Source organism: Balaenoptera ricei, chromosome 2 (genome assembly GCF_028023285.1).
Source record: "Balaenoptera ricei isolate mBalRic1 chromosome 2, mBalRic1.hap2, whole genome shotgun sequence".
NCBI lineage: Eukaryota > Metazoa > Chordata > Mammalia > Artiodactyla > Balaenopteridae > Balaenoptera > Balaenoptera ricei.
Window position 1 is genome coordinate 41,341,547 of NC_082640.1, and position 17,438 is coordinate 41,358,984.

Here is a 17,438-nt window from a genome sequence, read left to right on the forward strand (position 1 = left end):
TGTCTGAAGAAGGCAAATGGAGTAGTCAAGCTCCTGACTCCCTCTCGGTGTGCAGGCTGTGGTAGGAACGGGTGTGAGCAAGGGAGCCCTTGGACACACACTCCCAGAACTCTCCACCCAGCACTATGCATCATTTAACACTATGCAAATGACTTAGCAGCAGGACCTTAACAGTTTCCAGAGCAAATAATTTTCATTTTGATCTCTAAGAACAAGTTCATCAGCAAGATTGTGTCACATTTCCCTCTAGAACCAAGACCCTCAAATGTTCCCTTAGCTCACACTCTTCCTATGGGGTATACACAGAGGTTTGGACAGTTGTACCAAATGCTACACTCTTCATGGATCTGTTTACCTCCTTCCATCTCTTAGAAGGAACATCATTGATGTCCTGCAAAATCTCTATAGACCATGATTTGAGAATTACTGGCACACATTTGCAAGGAAAGTATTTAAGGCAGAAAACAGTTACGTTTGCATCTTTTAAAACAATTTCAAATGCATGTTTGTCTTTCATTTTGTAGTTATCTTCAAAACCTGTGAGGTTAAAATATTCCTGTAAATGTTCCCTTTTTGTGCCTAAGAGAGTATCTTAGCATTCAAAATGGACTAAGACTTCCATTCTTCCTTTTTTTTAGTGAGGGAAGGAGGTAAATGGAGAAAATTATAGTTCTTCCGATCGAATAATCCCTTCTGGATCAGAATAACATTCTCCCCCATTTTCAAATATAAGGAAAGGAAAGCAAAGAGAAAGAGATTAAATACCCCTTGCCTACCTCTTCCCAGAGGCCCTTAACACAGAGACCCACAAACAGGGAAGAACCAGACCCAGACTGACATTTCCATCCAAATAGCCAACCTTCGCTCCATGTCCAAAAAGTTAAAATTTTCCTAAAAACAAATAAAGCACAAATATCCATCCATTGATAACTCTGTTCCAAAGAGTACGAAATAGCAAAACAATCTAAATTTCAAAAGTCCATGATTGCAAGTTTAAGTTCCTTTGTCAGCTCCCAGGCATAGCAGTTGGGTTCTATATTGAAGGACAGATGACTGGTGTAGGCTAAGCTTTAACTGCTAAGAAATATGACCTTTGGCCAGCAAACATTCCACAGAGAGATTCCACAGCAGGACCATTGGATTGCCTGGCCTCACTGAAAGGAGAATTTGGAGATGAAACTTTGGAATGAGAGTTCAAAGGGGAGTATCACCCTCATGTTGTATCATGTCATGTCATGTCATCATGACCATCAGCACCGTTTCTACAGACATCGTGGACTCAATCATTCATCTTCCCAAAGGCCACAGAGAATGTAGAACTTTCTCCTTATAGGCTCTTCAGCCTGTGACATTTTGACCTTTGTACAGGAGGACACAGTGCCTTGCTGAGTGAGAGAGAGAAGAGAAAGAGATCCATGGGGAGGCTGACCATCTGACAGCCAATATCCCTCTGCCTTTGCTGGTCTCCCCTGATTTTTCCTGCTTCTCCTTCTCCCCAGTATGAAGGAGTGTGGTCTGCTGTTCTTGCTTTTCAGGACGTACTGCAGAACTCATCCACAGGCATACAGAAATTCTATGCTTCAGCAGCCAAACATGGATGGTGAGTCCATAAAAAAGCCAATCACTTCCCTATGTGATCCAGCAGGAGACCTAAGGGCACAAATCTTCCCAGGTTGGAAGATACGTATTAAACCTTAGCCTGTTGGAGATTACCCAGACATAAAATCACACTCCCTGATGTGTCCTCTGTCATTCTTTCACGACAGTGACTAAAAGGAGGAGAAGGACATGGAGAAGGTTAAGTATCATGCCCACAGGTTCAACAAAAATCATACCTCAAATGGATAGGATACAAATTTTCCCTTCCAACCAAACCTGTAGTAAAAGATTGTGTCGATGGTACACCAATACTTAAGTGCTAATATTTAACTGAAGATGTATCCAAAAGCTCATTTCTGATGGAGGTAACTCAAGGCCCCTTAGAGCCCTTGTTCTGGTCTGGGATGAGATACCTGGAGGCCCACACGTTAAAAAGAATTTAGAAAGGTCAGGCACCCTGAGTTAGACTCAACAAATATGTATTAGGCACTTACCACTTCCCAAGTTCTACGCTAACAACATTCAAAAGGAGAGTCACCAGATGACCATCTGGAAGCTTTGACGTAAGTGGGGCTGCACAGCCAAGTGGAAAGAACACGAGCTTTGCAACCTGACAAACCTGAGTTTAATTCCTGACTCAGCTGTGTGACTGACCTTGCATATGTCACCCAGTCTTTTGCCACAGATTGTTTTTTTTTCATTTGCAAAATGGGAGTAAAATATTTACTTTTTCATAAGTATAAAAAACTTAAATTTAAAATCATATTTTTATCCTATCACATTGACAAGGAATAAAAAGAATGATAATGTGCAGTGTTAACAAGGTGTGGGGACCAGGCCCTTTCATCCATCAGTGGTAGGAATATACATCTGTGTATCTTCTATAGAGACTAATCTGGCAATAACATACATCAAATAAAAAATATGCATCACATTTGACTCAACAGACTACTTTTAAGTATTTATCTTAAGGAAATGACTGGAGAAATTTGCCCAGAGACTAACAAGACTCTTCACTTGTCTGTTGTTTATAATGGAGAATTGTTTAAATCGATTATGGCCCATCAATACTATGAGATTGCTGTTTTAAAAACTATAAATGCCATTTGCATTCTTTGCTGTAGGAAGAAGCTGTCTGTTTATAAACTATACTACAAAATACATTACCTTATGAAAGTTAACATGGGTATAAATATAGAAATATATTTAAGGAAATAGGTGATATACCTGAAGCTGTCAATTTACAAACAAATGGCTAATGGACCTTCTTCAGCTTGCTAATAGTGTTTCTCTCTGGGCAGCCTGACCCAGGGACGGCCTCCATGTTACAAAATTCTGCAGGCAAAATGTAATTATCATAGATGATAATGTGAACAATGCCCCTTGGATTAACATAATGTATTAGCCCCAAATTTGGGTGTTTTTTAATTTCTTCCTTAAGCTTTTTCTCTGCACTAGGATTTTCTACAATAACGATGTCTCATTTTTTTCCCCCATTGGAAACAATAAAACCATTTTATTTTTTGAAAACAAAGAACTCACATATAAACAATAATAAGCCTGATGCAAGTGTGTGTTGGACACTCGGTAAACGGATGCTTTGTGCTTGTTTTTCACCAGTTGTCTCTGAGCTCTCAGTCCACAATTCTATCCTCTGCTCTGTCACACTGCAGCTAAAACTGTGCAGATCGCAACACTCAGACTCCCTTGCCAGTTGGCTTCCTGCTAAGTTCTGCCAATGAGAGGCACTAGAGGGAGATAGGAAGGCAGGAAGAGGAAGAAAAGGATACCCTTTATGTCTCCCAGTTCCACTTAATGAGACTAGAGCAGCAGCAGGGGACTGGCTGAACTCCTGCGTCTTAAGACGCACAGCATAGCATCACTGCATCTTCTCACGGGTACCAGCAGCAGGCGGGATGCATCCCCTTGCCATCTGGATACTTTCATTCCTTCACCCTTTCAACTGCGCCCTTTGGTCCACTGAAGCCCTTGCCAAGTCAGACTCCCTTCTCAGAGTTCCACACACCAGCATCATGGAGACTTTCCACCCCTGGGTTCTGGTAACTCCACCTCTTCCCTTTGTGTCCCCATGCTTGTAGGCAGTGCCCGCCTCTGCAAATGTTAAATCTCCTGGTTTCTTCTGCATCCCCTTTTGGAACTTTCAGACTTCTACCACCAGTGTGAATCAAATCTCTTTTTCTTTAACACCTATTATCTTGACTGTGTCATGTATCATTTTTATAATTAGAAGACAATAAAGCTATTTTATTTTTTAAATGTCCCAATTATACGGAGTACGACTCTTAAAACGTATTAGCCATTGTACTTATTATTCACTGTTCCCTTAGGAATTTCTCCAACTATGACTGCTACTGATCTTCTTCACCAATCTGAGGCATAGACATTTTCTTTCAATCTCAATAACACAGCTGAAACAAGACGAAAAGGCTTATTAACACTTTACGAAGAATAAATGATATAACAGATGATATCTACTCACAGAAAATTTAAAACTGATTATTGGTATAGCTGTTCTCATTCTCAAGCAGCCATGTGAGGGATTGCTTCTTCCAAGCTCTTCCACATAGCAGATGCCACCTTTCCTCAGTGACCTAGGGGGACTCTCTGGTTAGACCAGAGTTTCTTCACTTTTGAGTTCCAGAGAATTATCTCTTCCCCCTAAAGGTCCATCTGTCAGGCATCTTTTCTTGTTCCAGGATCTACTCCTTTCCAGGAAGATTGACAATGGGAATAACAAATTCATTCAATGACTACACTGCTCTCTACCCACAGGGAAGTCTTCATGGCCAGTAGCAAATGTATCATAGTATGAAGGGCAAGAATGCTTACTGCCATGATCTAGCATCAAAAACCCCTGAGTTGCTTGTATGATTGTATGTAGGTGAGGAGGCAGCCAAAGAAACATCTAATGTTGAATTTCTCACCAGTCTGTTGTTTGGGAGCTCAGAGAGTATCTTCCATTCTTTCTTGAGCATAATTTTTAAAAATTATATATTTATTATAGTCCGTTTTTTTTCAAATGTAACTGATCTGAGAAATCCAAAAGTCTGAGAATCACTGCTACATGTTTTTATATCGAAGAGCTTTGAAATACATTAAAAGTTAGAGCTGAGGTCACATAAGAGGGAAGCCCTGAACATATCAAAAAAGGAGGAAAGAGGCATAGCCCAGCCCAAAGGTGAAGTGAACCCAATGGGGATAGTCATAAGCATTTTGTGATCCTGAATAGTTACTTGAGTGAAAACGTACAATAGAATGGGCAGTGGAATGGCAGCCCTGTGGCCAAACTATTCAAAGTCAGCTGGGTGCTGTTTACAGCCAAAAGATGGCATCAACAGGAAGTATGTCTTCTCCAGAGGAGAAAGCTGGCAGGACACGGTACAGTGTTGAGGCCCAAGCCACGCTGGGAATTCAAATTCCGTGAAGGAAAACTGAGGATGAACTAATTCATTCATCCTGGGCCAAGATTGCAGAAAGCTGGGAAGGCTATGCCTTCTTTCATCCCAGTCACACTAGATGTGAAGATTGAGGTCAACAAGGCTAATTTCAGAGACCATCTGCTGATGGGGCTGAGGCTTTACTTGCATCTCCATCCAAGTTGGGGAAGAGCTGATAGATTAAAATCAACACGGGCTCTGGAGGTAGACATGGGTGTGTGTGTGCCAGAGTGTGTGTGTGTGTGTGTGTGTATGTGTCTGTGTGTGTCTGTGTATTTGCTTGAGTGTTTTAATTATCTAGATAATTTTTCATGCCATTTCTGCCTTGAACTAGGCTATGTGATAACTCATTTTATCTCTTTAGTCTCAATTTCCTTATCATTTGAAGGAGTGGGACTAAATAATATACAATAACCCGCCCAGCTAGAACATTTTAAGATTCTTTTATTCTAATTCCCTTAAATCTCTATAGAAAAGGAATATAGAATAGACAGAAGTTTTAGTCCTGGCTCTGTAATACGAGCTATTTAAACTGCACTGAAGACTTCACCCCTGTATACTCAAGTTTCTGTACCTGAAAATTATACGGAAGATCTACCTTGGTCGGGCCATAGTTACTATTAGATAAGAAAATATATGTAAAAGAACAAGGTTCTTTCTTGGCTTATAAAAAGTGCTAAATCTTTTTTTGATAAAGTCTGTGAGTGCTCTTATTGTAGTAAAATAAAGCCTTCACAATCCACAGAGTAAAAGACTATGGATACTAAATTTAAATGGTCCCAGTTAGTTAAAGCTGTCAAGATTTTTATCTGATTTTTATAGTTTCATGTGTTTCCCCTAGAGCATTCAGCCTATTACTTCTTAATACCTTGGTGTGTTTACTTATAGCACGTCTTTTGCTCTTTATGGTTGTTTACTTCTCTTCCACAATGGCCTTGGAAGAAAGTAATCAAGTTTGCAGCGTTGTATATATACTAAGAATAAATATACTCTGATTCTCCTGGGAATAAGATGTTGGCCTGGGTGTTGATTTTATAAAAATTATTTGTCACTACCCTCCACCCAACAACCAAAGTCCAAAAACTGGGAATCATGCTAGATTTCTTCCTCTCCTTCACTTACTTGCCATGTTGACCTTTTAAGTCATCACTTGTCTTCTCCCCACTCCCCACTCTAATCAAGCAGCCATTATCACTTCTGCTCTAACCCAACTGCTTGTCTCCTTGTTCTTTTATCCGATGTTGGAAAGAATTATAAGAAACAAGGGATCACTGCATCAGTCCTCCTGGATTACTTTGAACTCAGCCCAGTTCAATACAAACTACCAGGCCAACAAGATGGTAAATTGTTTCTTTTGGAAACCATCTTTGTATTTTGTTTTCCTGTTACAGACATATGTTGCTAAGAGATCTTTGACTTGGCAAGACCCACTGTATCTTTGCTAGAAAATCCTGGCTTTGTCTCCCTGACCACTGTTATCAAAACCTCCCAGCCATCCTCAGAGGCTCATTAACATCACCACACAAGGAAACTACTACTCCACATTTACACAGTTTTGCAAACTCCACAGGGGTCCATGATTTCTTTTTTTTTTTTTTTTTTTTTTTGAGGCTGGTAGAATCTTTTTTATTTAAAAGCTGAGTCTTCTAATACAGTGATTTCCTGAAGTTTCAAATAATTTTCAAAGCATGAAACCGGAATTCCTTTGTAAGGCCTTCTGTGATACCTTTAACTTTCAGTCACAGCGTTTAAATGAAGGCAGCTATGATTTTAAAATACAGGACATAATGATAGGCACACAGAAATATTATGGATTTTTTCATAAGTTCTTTTGCATGATACTAGCAGGGAAAGAAAGACAAGGATCTTGTGGTAGGTTAAGTGCCAAGTTCAGGTTCAGGCTCTCTAATCTTTAGGCAAAAAGCTTGCCTCTTTGCTGGTCAGACCACACACAGGCAGGGCAGTTCTGTTAGTGTTTAGAAGCCTATGAATAGGAATGTGTCCAAAGAAAATCAATGACAATCAGAACATCAGAAACAATACCACATAAGCAATGTTTAGGTGAACCACATCGAACTTGGAGAGGGCTTCACCTGAGGAAGTTAAGGCATGTAAAACGGGGATTAGATCTTATCCTTGTTTCTACACATTTTAGGTAAAATGTGTAAAATTCACAAGGCAAAGATCAAAACAAAGAAAAACAAATCCACCTAATTATACACTATGGAATGGGTATGTCCTGAAACGGAATGTCAACGAAGCATTTAAGTGGAAGTTAGATAAACCATATGTTAGGTGTGTTCTAAGGGTTTGTGAGCTGAAACTTTTAAGCCCATTTATTGTAAGATGTTATGATTCCATGGCAGTATCAAGTCTTTTTGTAATGATGTGCAATGACCTGGGGATTTTTTTTTCAGTAGAATAATGCTATGATTTCCAAATCCCTTTCAGTCAAAATTGTTTGGGTGATCCAAGTAACCTACAAAGTGCCTTGAGCTCCATGATGAAAGATGCTATATAAATAAAAAGGGTAATTTAGTCATAATAAATAACGGTAATGACGATGGATGGTGGTGTCACAGAGAAGCTGGCCTGCCATTAGGGAACCCAAAGCAACCAGCTGTGAGCTGGAAATAATGTGTGCCCAGGCCAGGAGGATATTCAGTGACTGAGACCATGTTAACCTTTCAACCAAAGACCTGGATCAAGCCTCTGATTCAGAGGCGTGAGCATTTGAAATGGAAAAAACTACAGTATTTATTCCAGAGCTTGAATGTTACTTTGGGCTTATAAGACCTCTACCAACACAGGTCAACAGGGAGCTTCCTCTTCCAACAGAAGAGAAAATTGAGTAGGTCAGGGGAAGAGCCAGAATTCCAGACTAGAGTTATGACTCTGAACCCCGTGCTCTTTCCATCCTCTACCAGACCCCAGACAATTCAATGGAACATGTAACTTCAGAAAAGAGCCAACTTGGATGAGAGAATGTTGAAAAGAGGTCATGTCTCTCAAGATGGCTTGCGGAGCTGTTTTCCATCCATTTAGGCTCAGTAAGCCTGCTAGTAAAACTCTTAGTCCCTCAAGCAGGGAGGAGCCACGCACTGAGGCCCTGGAGCTGATCTCCAGAGTTAAAGGAACACGTGGTAGGAGCCAGCTGAGTTCTGTTGGACCAGGAAAGGACACTGCTTTAGGGCTTTGTCCAGCTTGAGATCTAGGAAGCCTGATTGCTTCCAGAGGCCTGATTGCTGCCACCTGCTGAAGGACTTGGTTTCCCACACCTCACATGTGCTTGAAGACCAACCAGTCGCCATATGCAAGGAGGAAGGATCCTCCTCTCTGCCCACCAAAAACTTCCATCAAAAAAAAAAAAAAGAAATCTGGAAGCTACAAAACTAGGAATCTTGTTAGAACACATGGATGCTTTCCTTACCTACTTATCTTCTTTCCTTTTTTTTTTTTTTTTGTGGTATCTATTGAAATTTTAGTTTACAGCCTTTAACTTGCTTGCATTTTGGCATAATTTAACATACTTTACCATTTGGAATTTATTCTCATCCTCTTTTTCTAGTTTACTATCTTTAAATTTTTAACCTTTTTAACTTATCAATATTCTTTTTGTGCTTTTCCTTTGAAGCAGGTCTATTCTCAGCCTTTTAACATTTATTTTGGGTTTTTATTTCCTGAAAGAAATTATTATTTTACATTTCTTAAAACATTTTCTTATTTATTTTAAGTCATTGTAATTTTATCTCTGAAAGTTTTGTTTTCTTTTTAAATTTCTTTATAATTCTCATTTTATCTCTTCTGTTTCACCTTTTCAATATTGCTCTATTTTCCCAGTTTCTAAACGTATGCATTTGCCTCTTTAAAACTGATATTTTAAATTATAACTTCTTCTGCATTTTTATTTTTAGCTTTTGAAATTATTTTTCCTTTCAATTTTTCTGTTTACCTTGTATTCTGTTTATTTCCATAGGATACCAATGTCTGCTCCTATAGTAAAAAAGAATCATTTATTACCATAGGAAGGGGCTTTAAGTCTTTTTCCATAGTTTGAGGCAGGTACGTATGAATGCTAATCCTGTCACCCCCACCCACTGACTGAGTGATCTTCGGAACCTGCTCTTCTATCTGGGCCTCAGCTCACAACTCTGCAAATGCTGACCCCTTACGACACTGGAATTCACCTTTCCTATTATACATTCTGAAAGGCATGGAGGAGCTAGGCCAGGAGAAACACCACCCCAATCTTCCCTCTTGCAGCCAACCATTTTTCAGTCATTTCACTTTTAGCCATTCCACAGCCATTTTTCAACCATTTCAGCCATTCCATTTAGATAAAGTGACACCTTTATTATAGCTGTATCCAGAATCCAGTAAAATACAACTGAGAATAAAGATTTATCTGCAGGAAATAGAAGCAAATCAAAGCATTAGTCTTTTTTTGTTTGTTTGTTTTGTTTTCTTTTATTATTTCATTTAATTTTTTTTTATACAGTAGGTTCTTATCAGTTATCTATTTTATACATATTAGTATATGTTTGTCAATCCCAATCTCCCAATCCATCCCACCACCCTCCCCCACTGCTTTCCCCCATTGGTGTCCAAACATTTGTTCTCTACATCTGTGTCTCTATTTCTGCCTTGCAAACCGGTTCATCTGTACCATTTTTCTAGATTCCACATATATGCATTAATATACAATATTTGTTTTTCTCTTTCTGACTTACTTCACTCTGTATGACAGTCTCTAGGTCCATCCACATCTCAACAAATGACCCAATTTTGTTCCTTTTTATGGCTGAGTAATATTCCATTGTATATATGTACCACATCTTCTTTATCCATTCGTCTGTTGATGGGCATTTAGGTTGCTTCCATGACCTGGCTATTGTAAATAGTGCTGCATTGAACATTGGGGTTCATGTGTCTTTTTGAATTATGGTTTTCTCTGGGTAAATGCCCAGTAGTAGGATTGCTGGGTCATATGGTAATTCTATTTTTAGTTTTTTAAGGAACATCCATACTGTTTTCTGTAGTGGCTGTATCAATTTACGTTCTCACCAACAGTGCAAGAGGGTTCCCTTTTCTCCACACCCTCTCTAGCATTTGTTGTTTGTAGATTTTCTGATGATGCCCATTCTAACCAGTGTGAGGTGATACCTCGTTTTGATTTGCCCTTCTCTAATGATTAGTGATGTTGAGCATCCTTTCATGTGTTTTTTGGCAATCTGTACATCTTCTTTGGAGATATGTCTATTTAGGTCTTCTGCCCATTTTTGGATTGGCTTGTTTGTTTTTTTCATATTGAGCTGCATGAGCTCTTGTAAATTTTGGAGATTAATCCTTTGTCAGTTGCTTTGTTAGCAAATATTTTCTCCCATTTTGAAGGTTGTTCTTTCATCTTGTTTATGTTTTCTTTTGCTGTGCAAAAGCTTTGAAGTTTCATTAGGTCCCATTTGTTTATTTTTGTTTTTATTTCCATTACTCTAGGAGATGGGTCAAAAAAGATCTTGCTGTGATTTATGTCAAAGAGTGTTCTTCCTATGTTTTCCCCTAAGAGTTTTATAGTGTCCGGTCTTACATTTAGGTCTTTAATCCATTTTGAGTTTATTTTTGTGAAGCATTGGTCTTAACTTCAAGGAAATCACAATTTGAGCCCTGACTTTGTCACTAACCAAGTAACCGGGGGGAGTCATTTGATTATTGTGGACACCAATTCCCTCCTTTTTAAAAGGAGAGTGTTAGATGAGATTATTTCTAAGGATTCCTCTGTTATTAACTGCCAATGAGTCTATACCTTTCTATTCAAAGGAACTATGAGATTGACATTAATATATATGGAGATTACCCTGTTATTTGTACCAGGTAACAGAACCCAAGAGAAGTTATTCCTGCCGGAGTACCAAGACCTCTCCAGTCAAGCCCATTGAGCAAAACAACAACATGTTACCATGGTAACATAAAGGCTGGCTAGGTTGAGCCAGGTGCCTGACATACTTGCCATTGATGACACCATCTGGGTTGAGCATGGGGATGATCTTGAAAATGAAGTTTTCCCTCAAGAGCCTAGCCACAGGGTCACTGCTGACCAGGAACTCCAAGGTCCCCTTCATCACCCAGCTGGCATTGCTCTCTCCTGGGTGAACTCGAGCAGTAATCACCTGGTATGGGCGCTGCCCTGCAGAAAAAGAGACACAAGAAAATTAAACCTAAGTACACTTTTCATTTCCACCCAGATAATCTCTAGGAAGCCAGTATTACACCTGACTGGCATGAAGCCTGAAATAGGTTGATTGTTTCTAATACACATCTAATGTACATGTATCCATTTTCCATCTGCCTCTATGTTCTGCAAGACTCAAGAGAGTATAAAGTTAAAGCTCAAGGCTGTTATCCAAAGCATAAGTACTTAGTGGCATCAAAACCAACCAAGAATGAGATTTTAGCAAGACCACCAAAGAAATAATTTACTCTTCAGAGTCCAACAGCATGATGCTGGGTGTCCCAGATCTGAGACTGAATCTTATCTTCATCATTTACCAGTTGTAAGATCTCAGCCAAATGACTTAATTTCTCCAAGGCTGCTTTCTCATCTGTAAAATGAGGACAATGATACTGACCTCCTGCAGCAGTTATAAAAACTAAAGGATGTGATTATAAACAACTTGGCATATTGCTTGCTGTTCAGTATGTACCTGTTAGCTCTCTCCCTTATCAATTATAAAGTCTGTGGTTAGGATGGTGCCTCACATTCCCCAGTAGAAATAGGAGTCAAGTATAGAGACTGAATTGGGAAATTTATGACTGACTTTATGACACTGAAGCCAATCCTGGAGAAATTTCACAAAAGAGGGAAGCACTTGGAAGCTCAATCTCGGAGTTGCAATACTTCCTTCACTTTGCAAAAGAAATCAGGGACACACTCTCTACCAATCACTGGGAGTGTATTGGCATGAATAGATCTTATGAAGAATGCATTGATGAAAGAGAGACTTATCATCCTTTCTTTGCTGACAGAAGACACATGGAGTATCGTAGTGTTGAGACGTATTCTTAGACCACATCTGGGCTCAGGTGGTAAATGTCTTTTGATTGATTGGTGATGTCTGTCCCCATACACTTGAGGAAAAAGTGGGGAACATGTGGTATCATACAAGCAATTCACCATGTCTGCTCTAACCCTTTGTTTAATTTTGTGTGGGTTTTTTGACTCTTCCTTCTATATCCTCACCCAATTCCTTATTGTTCCTAAACCCATTCTAATGATGAGAACTAAATATTTGCCAAGTATAAATACCTTAGCCACTAAACAGCCTAAAAGTTAAACCAGTCATTTTCTTCCTGATCATTCAAATCATGAGTTAAATATGGCTTTTCTTCCCTTAAGCAGTAATCTTTTTGAGGGAATAAACTGTGTCTCTAATTCTGTACAAAGAAAGATGAAACTGAATAACTCTCAATTACAGCTAAATAACAAGTAATGGAAGATACAGAGAAATAAACTATTAATTCCCTAATTATATTACTATTATCATCAATTAAAACAAACAAAAAACCCTCTGTCAACAGCCAATGAGATGCAGGTTTAAGGGGCATATATTGGTGCACTTTTACTGACTATGGTGAGAACATGTTACTTCTCTTTGTAGATCCTTTATATATTGTGGATAATATTCAGTTATGTTTTTGCTTAAGCAGGTATTTTAAACATATTCCAGAAACTGCAGGAGGCATTGGGTAGAAAAAGTTGAATATATTATAGTTCTTGTTCTGTAAGAGGCCAAAGCATTTGTCGGTAGTGACAAATATGCAAGCAAATAATGACAAGTGAGCTAGTGGAGGTGTATATAAAGCACCAAAAATAGATCTGACTCAGAGAGGGAAGGACATTTCCAGCGATGTGGTGCTATTTAGACTGGGTCCTGCAGGCTAAGTATCAGCTAACTAGAGAAAGAAGGTGAGGAGGGGTCTCCTAAGCAAAGAAAAAGATACATGGCAAAGAACACAGAGGAGAAAATCTGGTGCATTCAAGAATAAAGAAAAGTTGTGAACGGCTGAAGCAAAGGACTAGAGATAGTAGCTTGTGAATTTAGAAAAGTAGGTTGGTGTCAAACTGTTAAGATCCTTCCTCATATATTTTGTTTAGGGATTTGGACTTTATTCTGTAGATCAGAAGTTCTCAACTATGGAGTCAGTATCTCCCTGATACGCTATGATCTGTGATGAGATCTACTGAAGAATCATTGGTTAGTAATAAAAGTGTAAATGCTTGTTTTATATATATATATATATACTACACTATATATGTATACATATACTTTATAAATATACATACATAGACATATATACACGTATATACACACACACACCTACACATATCACACAAAATGCTGGCTACCCGCCCAATAGCTTTTCTCCCCTTCTTTCCTACTACCAGACCCCTGATTTTTGGGGCTTTAAAAAGTGCCTAGATCAAAACACTCAGCTACGTGGATCCTCTTGTAGGTAGGAGTGACCATGTGACAGGATCGAGACCAATGAGATGTAAATGGCAGCCTGGGGTGAGTCTTTCTGGAAAACTGATTAAAGGGCACCATTTCACCTGGCAAATGCCTTCTTGGTTTTTGTCCCTTATCCCTCATCTTTGTCTCTTCTTCCTTCCTTGAACATAGATCTGATACTTTCAGGTGAGGAAGCCAACTTGAGAATCAAAGTCACATGATAAGATGTTACCGTAAAGGTAGAAAGAGCCTACGTTCTTGAAAAATCCCTTAAGCAGCTACCCTGCACCTTCACTAGCTTCTTCAATACTTCTGGATGTTTGAGACCAATAAACCACTATTTGACTGGGCAAATGTAATCATGTTTCTGTTATATCTTGTTAGACTCTAGTTTAACTTCTATGATATAAGAGCAGGTTTAAAGTCATCCTTAAAATAAGGTTACTTTGAATAACATGCATCCAAGTGTGCTTTATGGACTGGGGAGAAAAGAATGGCAGAGAGTTGTAATGAGAATATTTGTTATGTGTGCCCCAGAAAACAACAGTTGAGAGTGTCTACTTTAAGAAATAGAAAGTAAATGATGGCTTATCAACAGGAGAAAGACATGCCAAAGACTGTGCGTCAAAAAAATTCTGACATTTATGAAGATAGTACATTTGTTTAACCATAGACAGTGCTGGGGTTATGGAGCAGAGAACAACTTTTAAAGTCATATTTCCAGAGTTCAAATTCCAGCCCCACCATGTTCTACCTGAGATGAATTATGTAAGTTTCTGAAGAAATTGAGTATTAGGTTGGATGTTCTGTGTGTAAGCTTAGTGATTTGCTAACTGGAACATACTAAGTAAGCATATTGGCAGGGGGTGGTATATAGTTAGCTAGCTGAGCACAGTTGAAGTTAGTTGAAGGTCAACTTTCCCACTATATCATTTGCTCACAATTACTTTTCACTCCTTCCAAAGCAAGCTGTATTGGCATGCCAATAAAAAGCTTGTTGAGTCATAAAGAGGCTTGACGAATTTGTGCCCAATCAGTGGCCTACTTTCAGTTCTATAATTCCATATCACTCTCTTTGTGGTTTTTGAACTATGTTCATTTACAGCATATTGAACAACAATAGTAAGTGCTCCCAGCCCAGCAAGAAGAAATTAAAAAAAAAAAAAAAAAAAAAAAGAAAAAGTAGCTTAAGCTCGTGTAAATTTTCAACACCAACTGAACACTCTCATTGCCTGGGCCATTTGAGTCCCATTGCCTGGTAACCAGTGCAATGCAGTGCATTAGTCAGTAAGCCAAATGCAGCTCTTGCAAAGAAATGTCAAGATGTTTCTTCCCTTTGGAGAGTCAGGTTGATAATCTGCCAGACTGTAATACACCACAAGACCTGCCAGGCTGTTCTGAGCATCCTGAAGAAGCAAACAGGGAAAACTGTGGATTCTCATGAAGAAATACGTATAAGCAGCATTTTAGCCATTTCGAGTTGATTTTCCTCCTTCCTCTCCGTGATTTAAGGCAATTTTGCAGTCGTATTGGTGAGTTAAACTTATGGGACCGTTCAGTTGTAGCAGCAAATGGTGCCGCAGAGAACCCGTAGCAGACAACAGCTGTGAATAGTATGCAACGTACATACTCTGTGTTTTTTCTTGTAATTGACAATTTCAGTTTTAATAGCTCATCTTTGCTTAGGGTGGGGCAAAGAGTGTCAAGTATATGTCTTTTTTTTTTTCTCTGTAATTTATAAAATCTCTTCCGGAGGCCACCAAAATCTATGGGGGAGTCATGGTTTGGCAATATTGTAATTCTGAAAGCAACATATTGAATTTATGTCAGTGGTAATGACATCTGTGTTAGAAACAAGTAGGGGGTTGTATAATGCCTGAGAGATATCGGGCTCAGGGCCAAGGAAAAGCTGAGTAAGAACAGAAGACATGTGTGATGATACACATGTACGCCCAACTATATAAACATCCATTCATTTATTCCTTCTTTCTTTCAACAATATATATTAAGCTCCTACTGGCACTCTGCAAGGTTCTGGAGATTCCAAAAGAAATAATGATTTTTTGCCCTCAGGGAACTAATAATAGTCTGGTGTGAAAGACAGGCACACAGATAATTATGATCCAATATGATCAGGGACATTTGGCAAGACATTTTTCAAAGCACAGTGGAATGCTCATTACGTTATTTATGGTAATGCGAGCAACTGGAAGTGACTTAAACATGCACCCACAGGACATTAGTTAAAGAAATGATACATAAAACAGAATACTATGCAACCATTAAAAATGGCACATAGATCTCACACTGGAAGGTAAATATCACACAGTGATGAGTGAAAACAATATAGGAGAGAGCGCTGCATCATAATGGATCCCATTTGTGTCATTGTAGATACTTAAAGGTATCTATACACAGAGACACATCTGCTAGTGGAGGCCACGTGGGTCATTTTTATGTCTTCTTTATCCCTATCTAGCATGTTTGTCTCTCCAGAAAATAACAATCATATGTCAGTTTTCATAAAGGCAAAATATTTTCCAGGAGTAGTAAACCACAGAAGAGAAAGATTAAAAAAAAGTTTTTTTCACATAAGATGTGACATATGATCTGGTTTGTCCCATTGGAGTTTGAGTTTGCCAGATGAAGAAAAGAAAGGAGGGAGATGATGGAAGGGGCTAAGTCGATGTATTTGCAAGATAATGAGGTCATAAAGCACAGAGTGTCTGAAGAAGAGTGATGTGATTTTATGTGACTAAAACACTAGCTATATGGAAGGTAAGAAGGGGAGTGATGCTCTAAGCTAAGTCTGTACTTGTTTCTTTTAAACAGGCCTTTTAGCCCATGCTAAGGAGTTTGGAAACAATCTTATAGGCTGTGGAAGCACCATGGAAAATCATTTTGCAAGAGTGTGATCAGATGGGGCTTCTTGTTGGAGCTGAAGATGATAGGAGAAATGGCCAAAAGAGCATATTATGATTTTAAGGTCCAGTCAGCTAACTTGACCTTAGCTCTGGAAGAGAGTGGATAAAAATGGCCTGACTGAAGGGCAAGGAGTGAGGAAGGAGACCAGGAAACAGAAATGGAAAAGAATATGTCAATGAAAGAAGATTCTGAGAAAGAGAAAATTTGAAAAGAGGTGTGGTGGGAAAAAATTTATACATTATATAATATACATGATACTAATGTTTACCACCAATGGTAGCATGCTATGAAAATTTTATGCACTGTGTGTTTTTCATTTACTAATATAGATTGGTGATCTTTCCACATCAATATATAAAGATTCTTCCATCTCTCTTTTTTAATTAGTTGTATTTAGGGTACAATTTACATACAATAAATTTTACCAATTTTAATTTTACAGTTCAGTGAATTTTGACAAATGTATGCAGTGCTGTAAAACCACTAAGATCATGATTATCATCACAAAAATTCCCCTCATTCCCCTTTGCAGGCAGTTGCCTCACCCCATTCCTACCCTCTGGCAACCACTGATCTGCTTTTTGGCTCTGTAGGGCTGTCTTCTCTGGAATTTCATAATAATTGATTCATACAGCATATAACCTTTTTGTCTGGCTTCTTTCTCTTAGTGTAATGCTTTTGAGAGTCATCTATGTTGTTACATATATCAATAATATGTTCCTTTTAGCCACTGGCTTACGTTCCAGTGTACCACAGAGCAATGGACATGCCACGATTTTTTTATTCCTTCACCTGTTGATGAGCATGTGCATTATTTCCAGTTTAGGGCTACTATGAAATAAGCTGCTATAGTCATTTGTGTATACATTTTTCTTCAAAGTGAATACTTGGGGGAATAGAATTTCTGCATTCTTTGGTAGGGTTAATATTATGGTAGGTTTTTATGAGATGC

At 38.7% G+C, this 17,438-nt stretch overlaps 1 protein-coding gene across 5 annotated transcripts in view; it reads right to left on the reverse strand.

Moving 5' to 3' along the window:
• AGBL1 (AGBL carboxypeptidase 1) overlaps window positions 1–17,438 on the reverse strand; it is an 805,162-nt gene that overhangs the window by 449,772 nt on the left and 337,952 nt on the right. For all 5 annotated transcript variants that reach the window (XM_059912528.1, XM_059912527.1, XM_059912526.1 and 2 more), the window contains one exon: window positions 11,058–11,238. In XM_059912528.1, coding sequence (XP_059768511.1) covers window positions 11,058–11,238 — 181 coding nt within the window. The remainder of the gene's footprint in view (window positions 1–11,057; window positions 11,239–17,438) is intronic.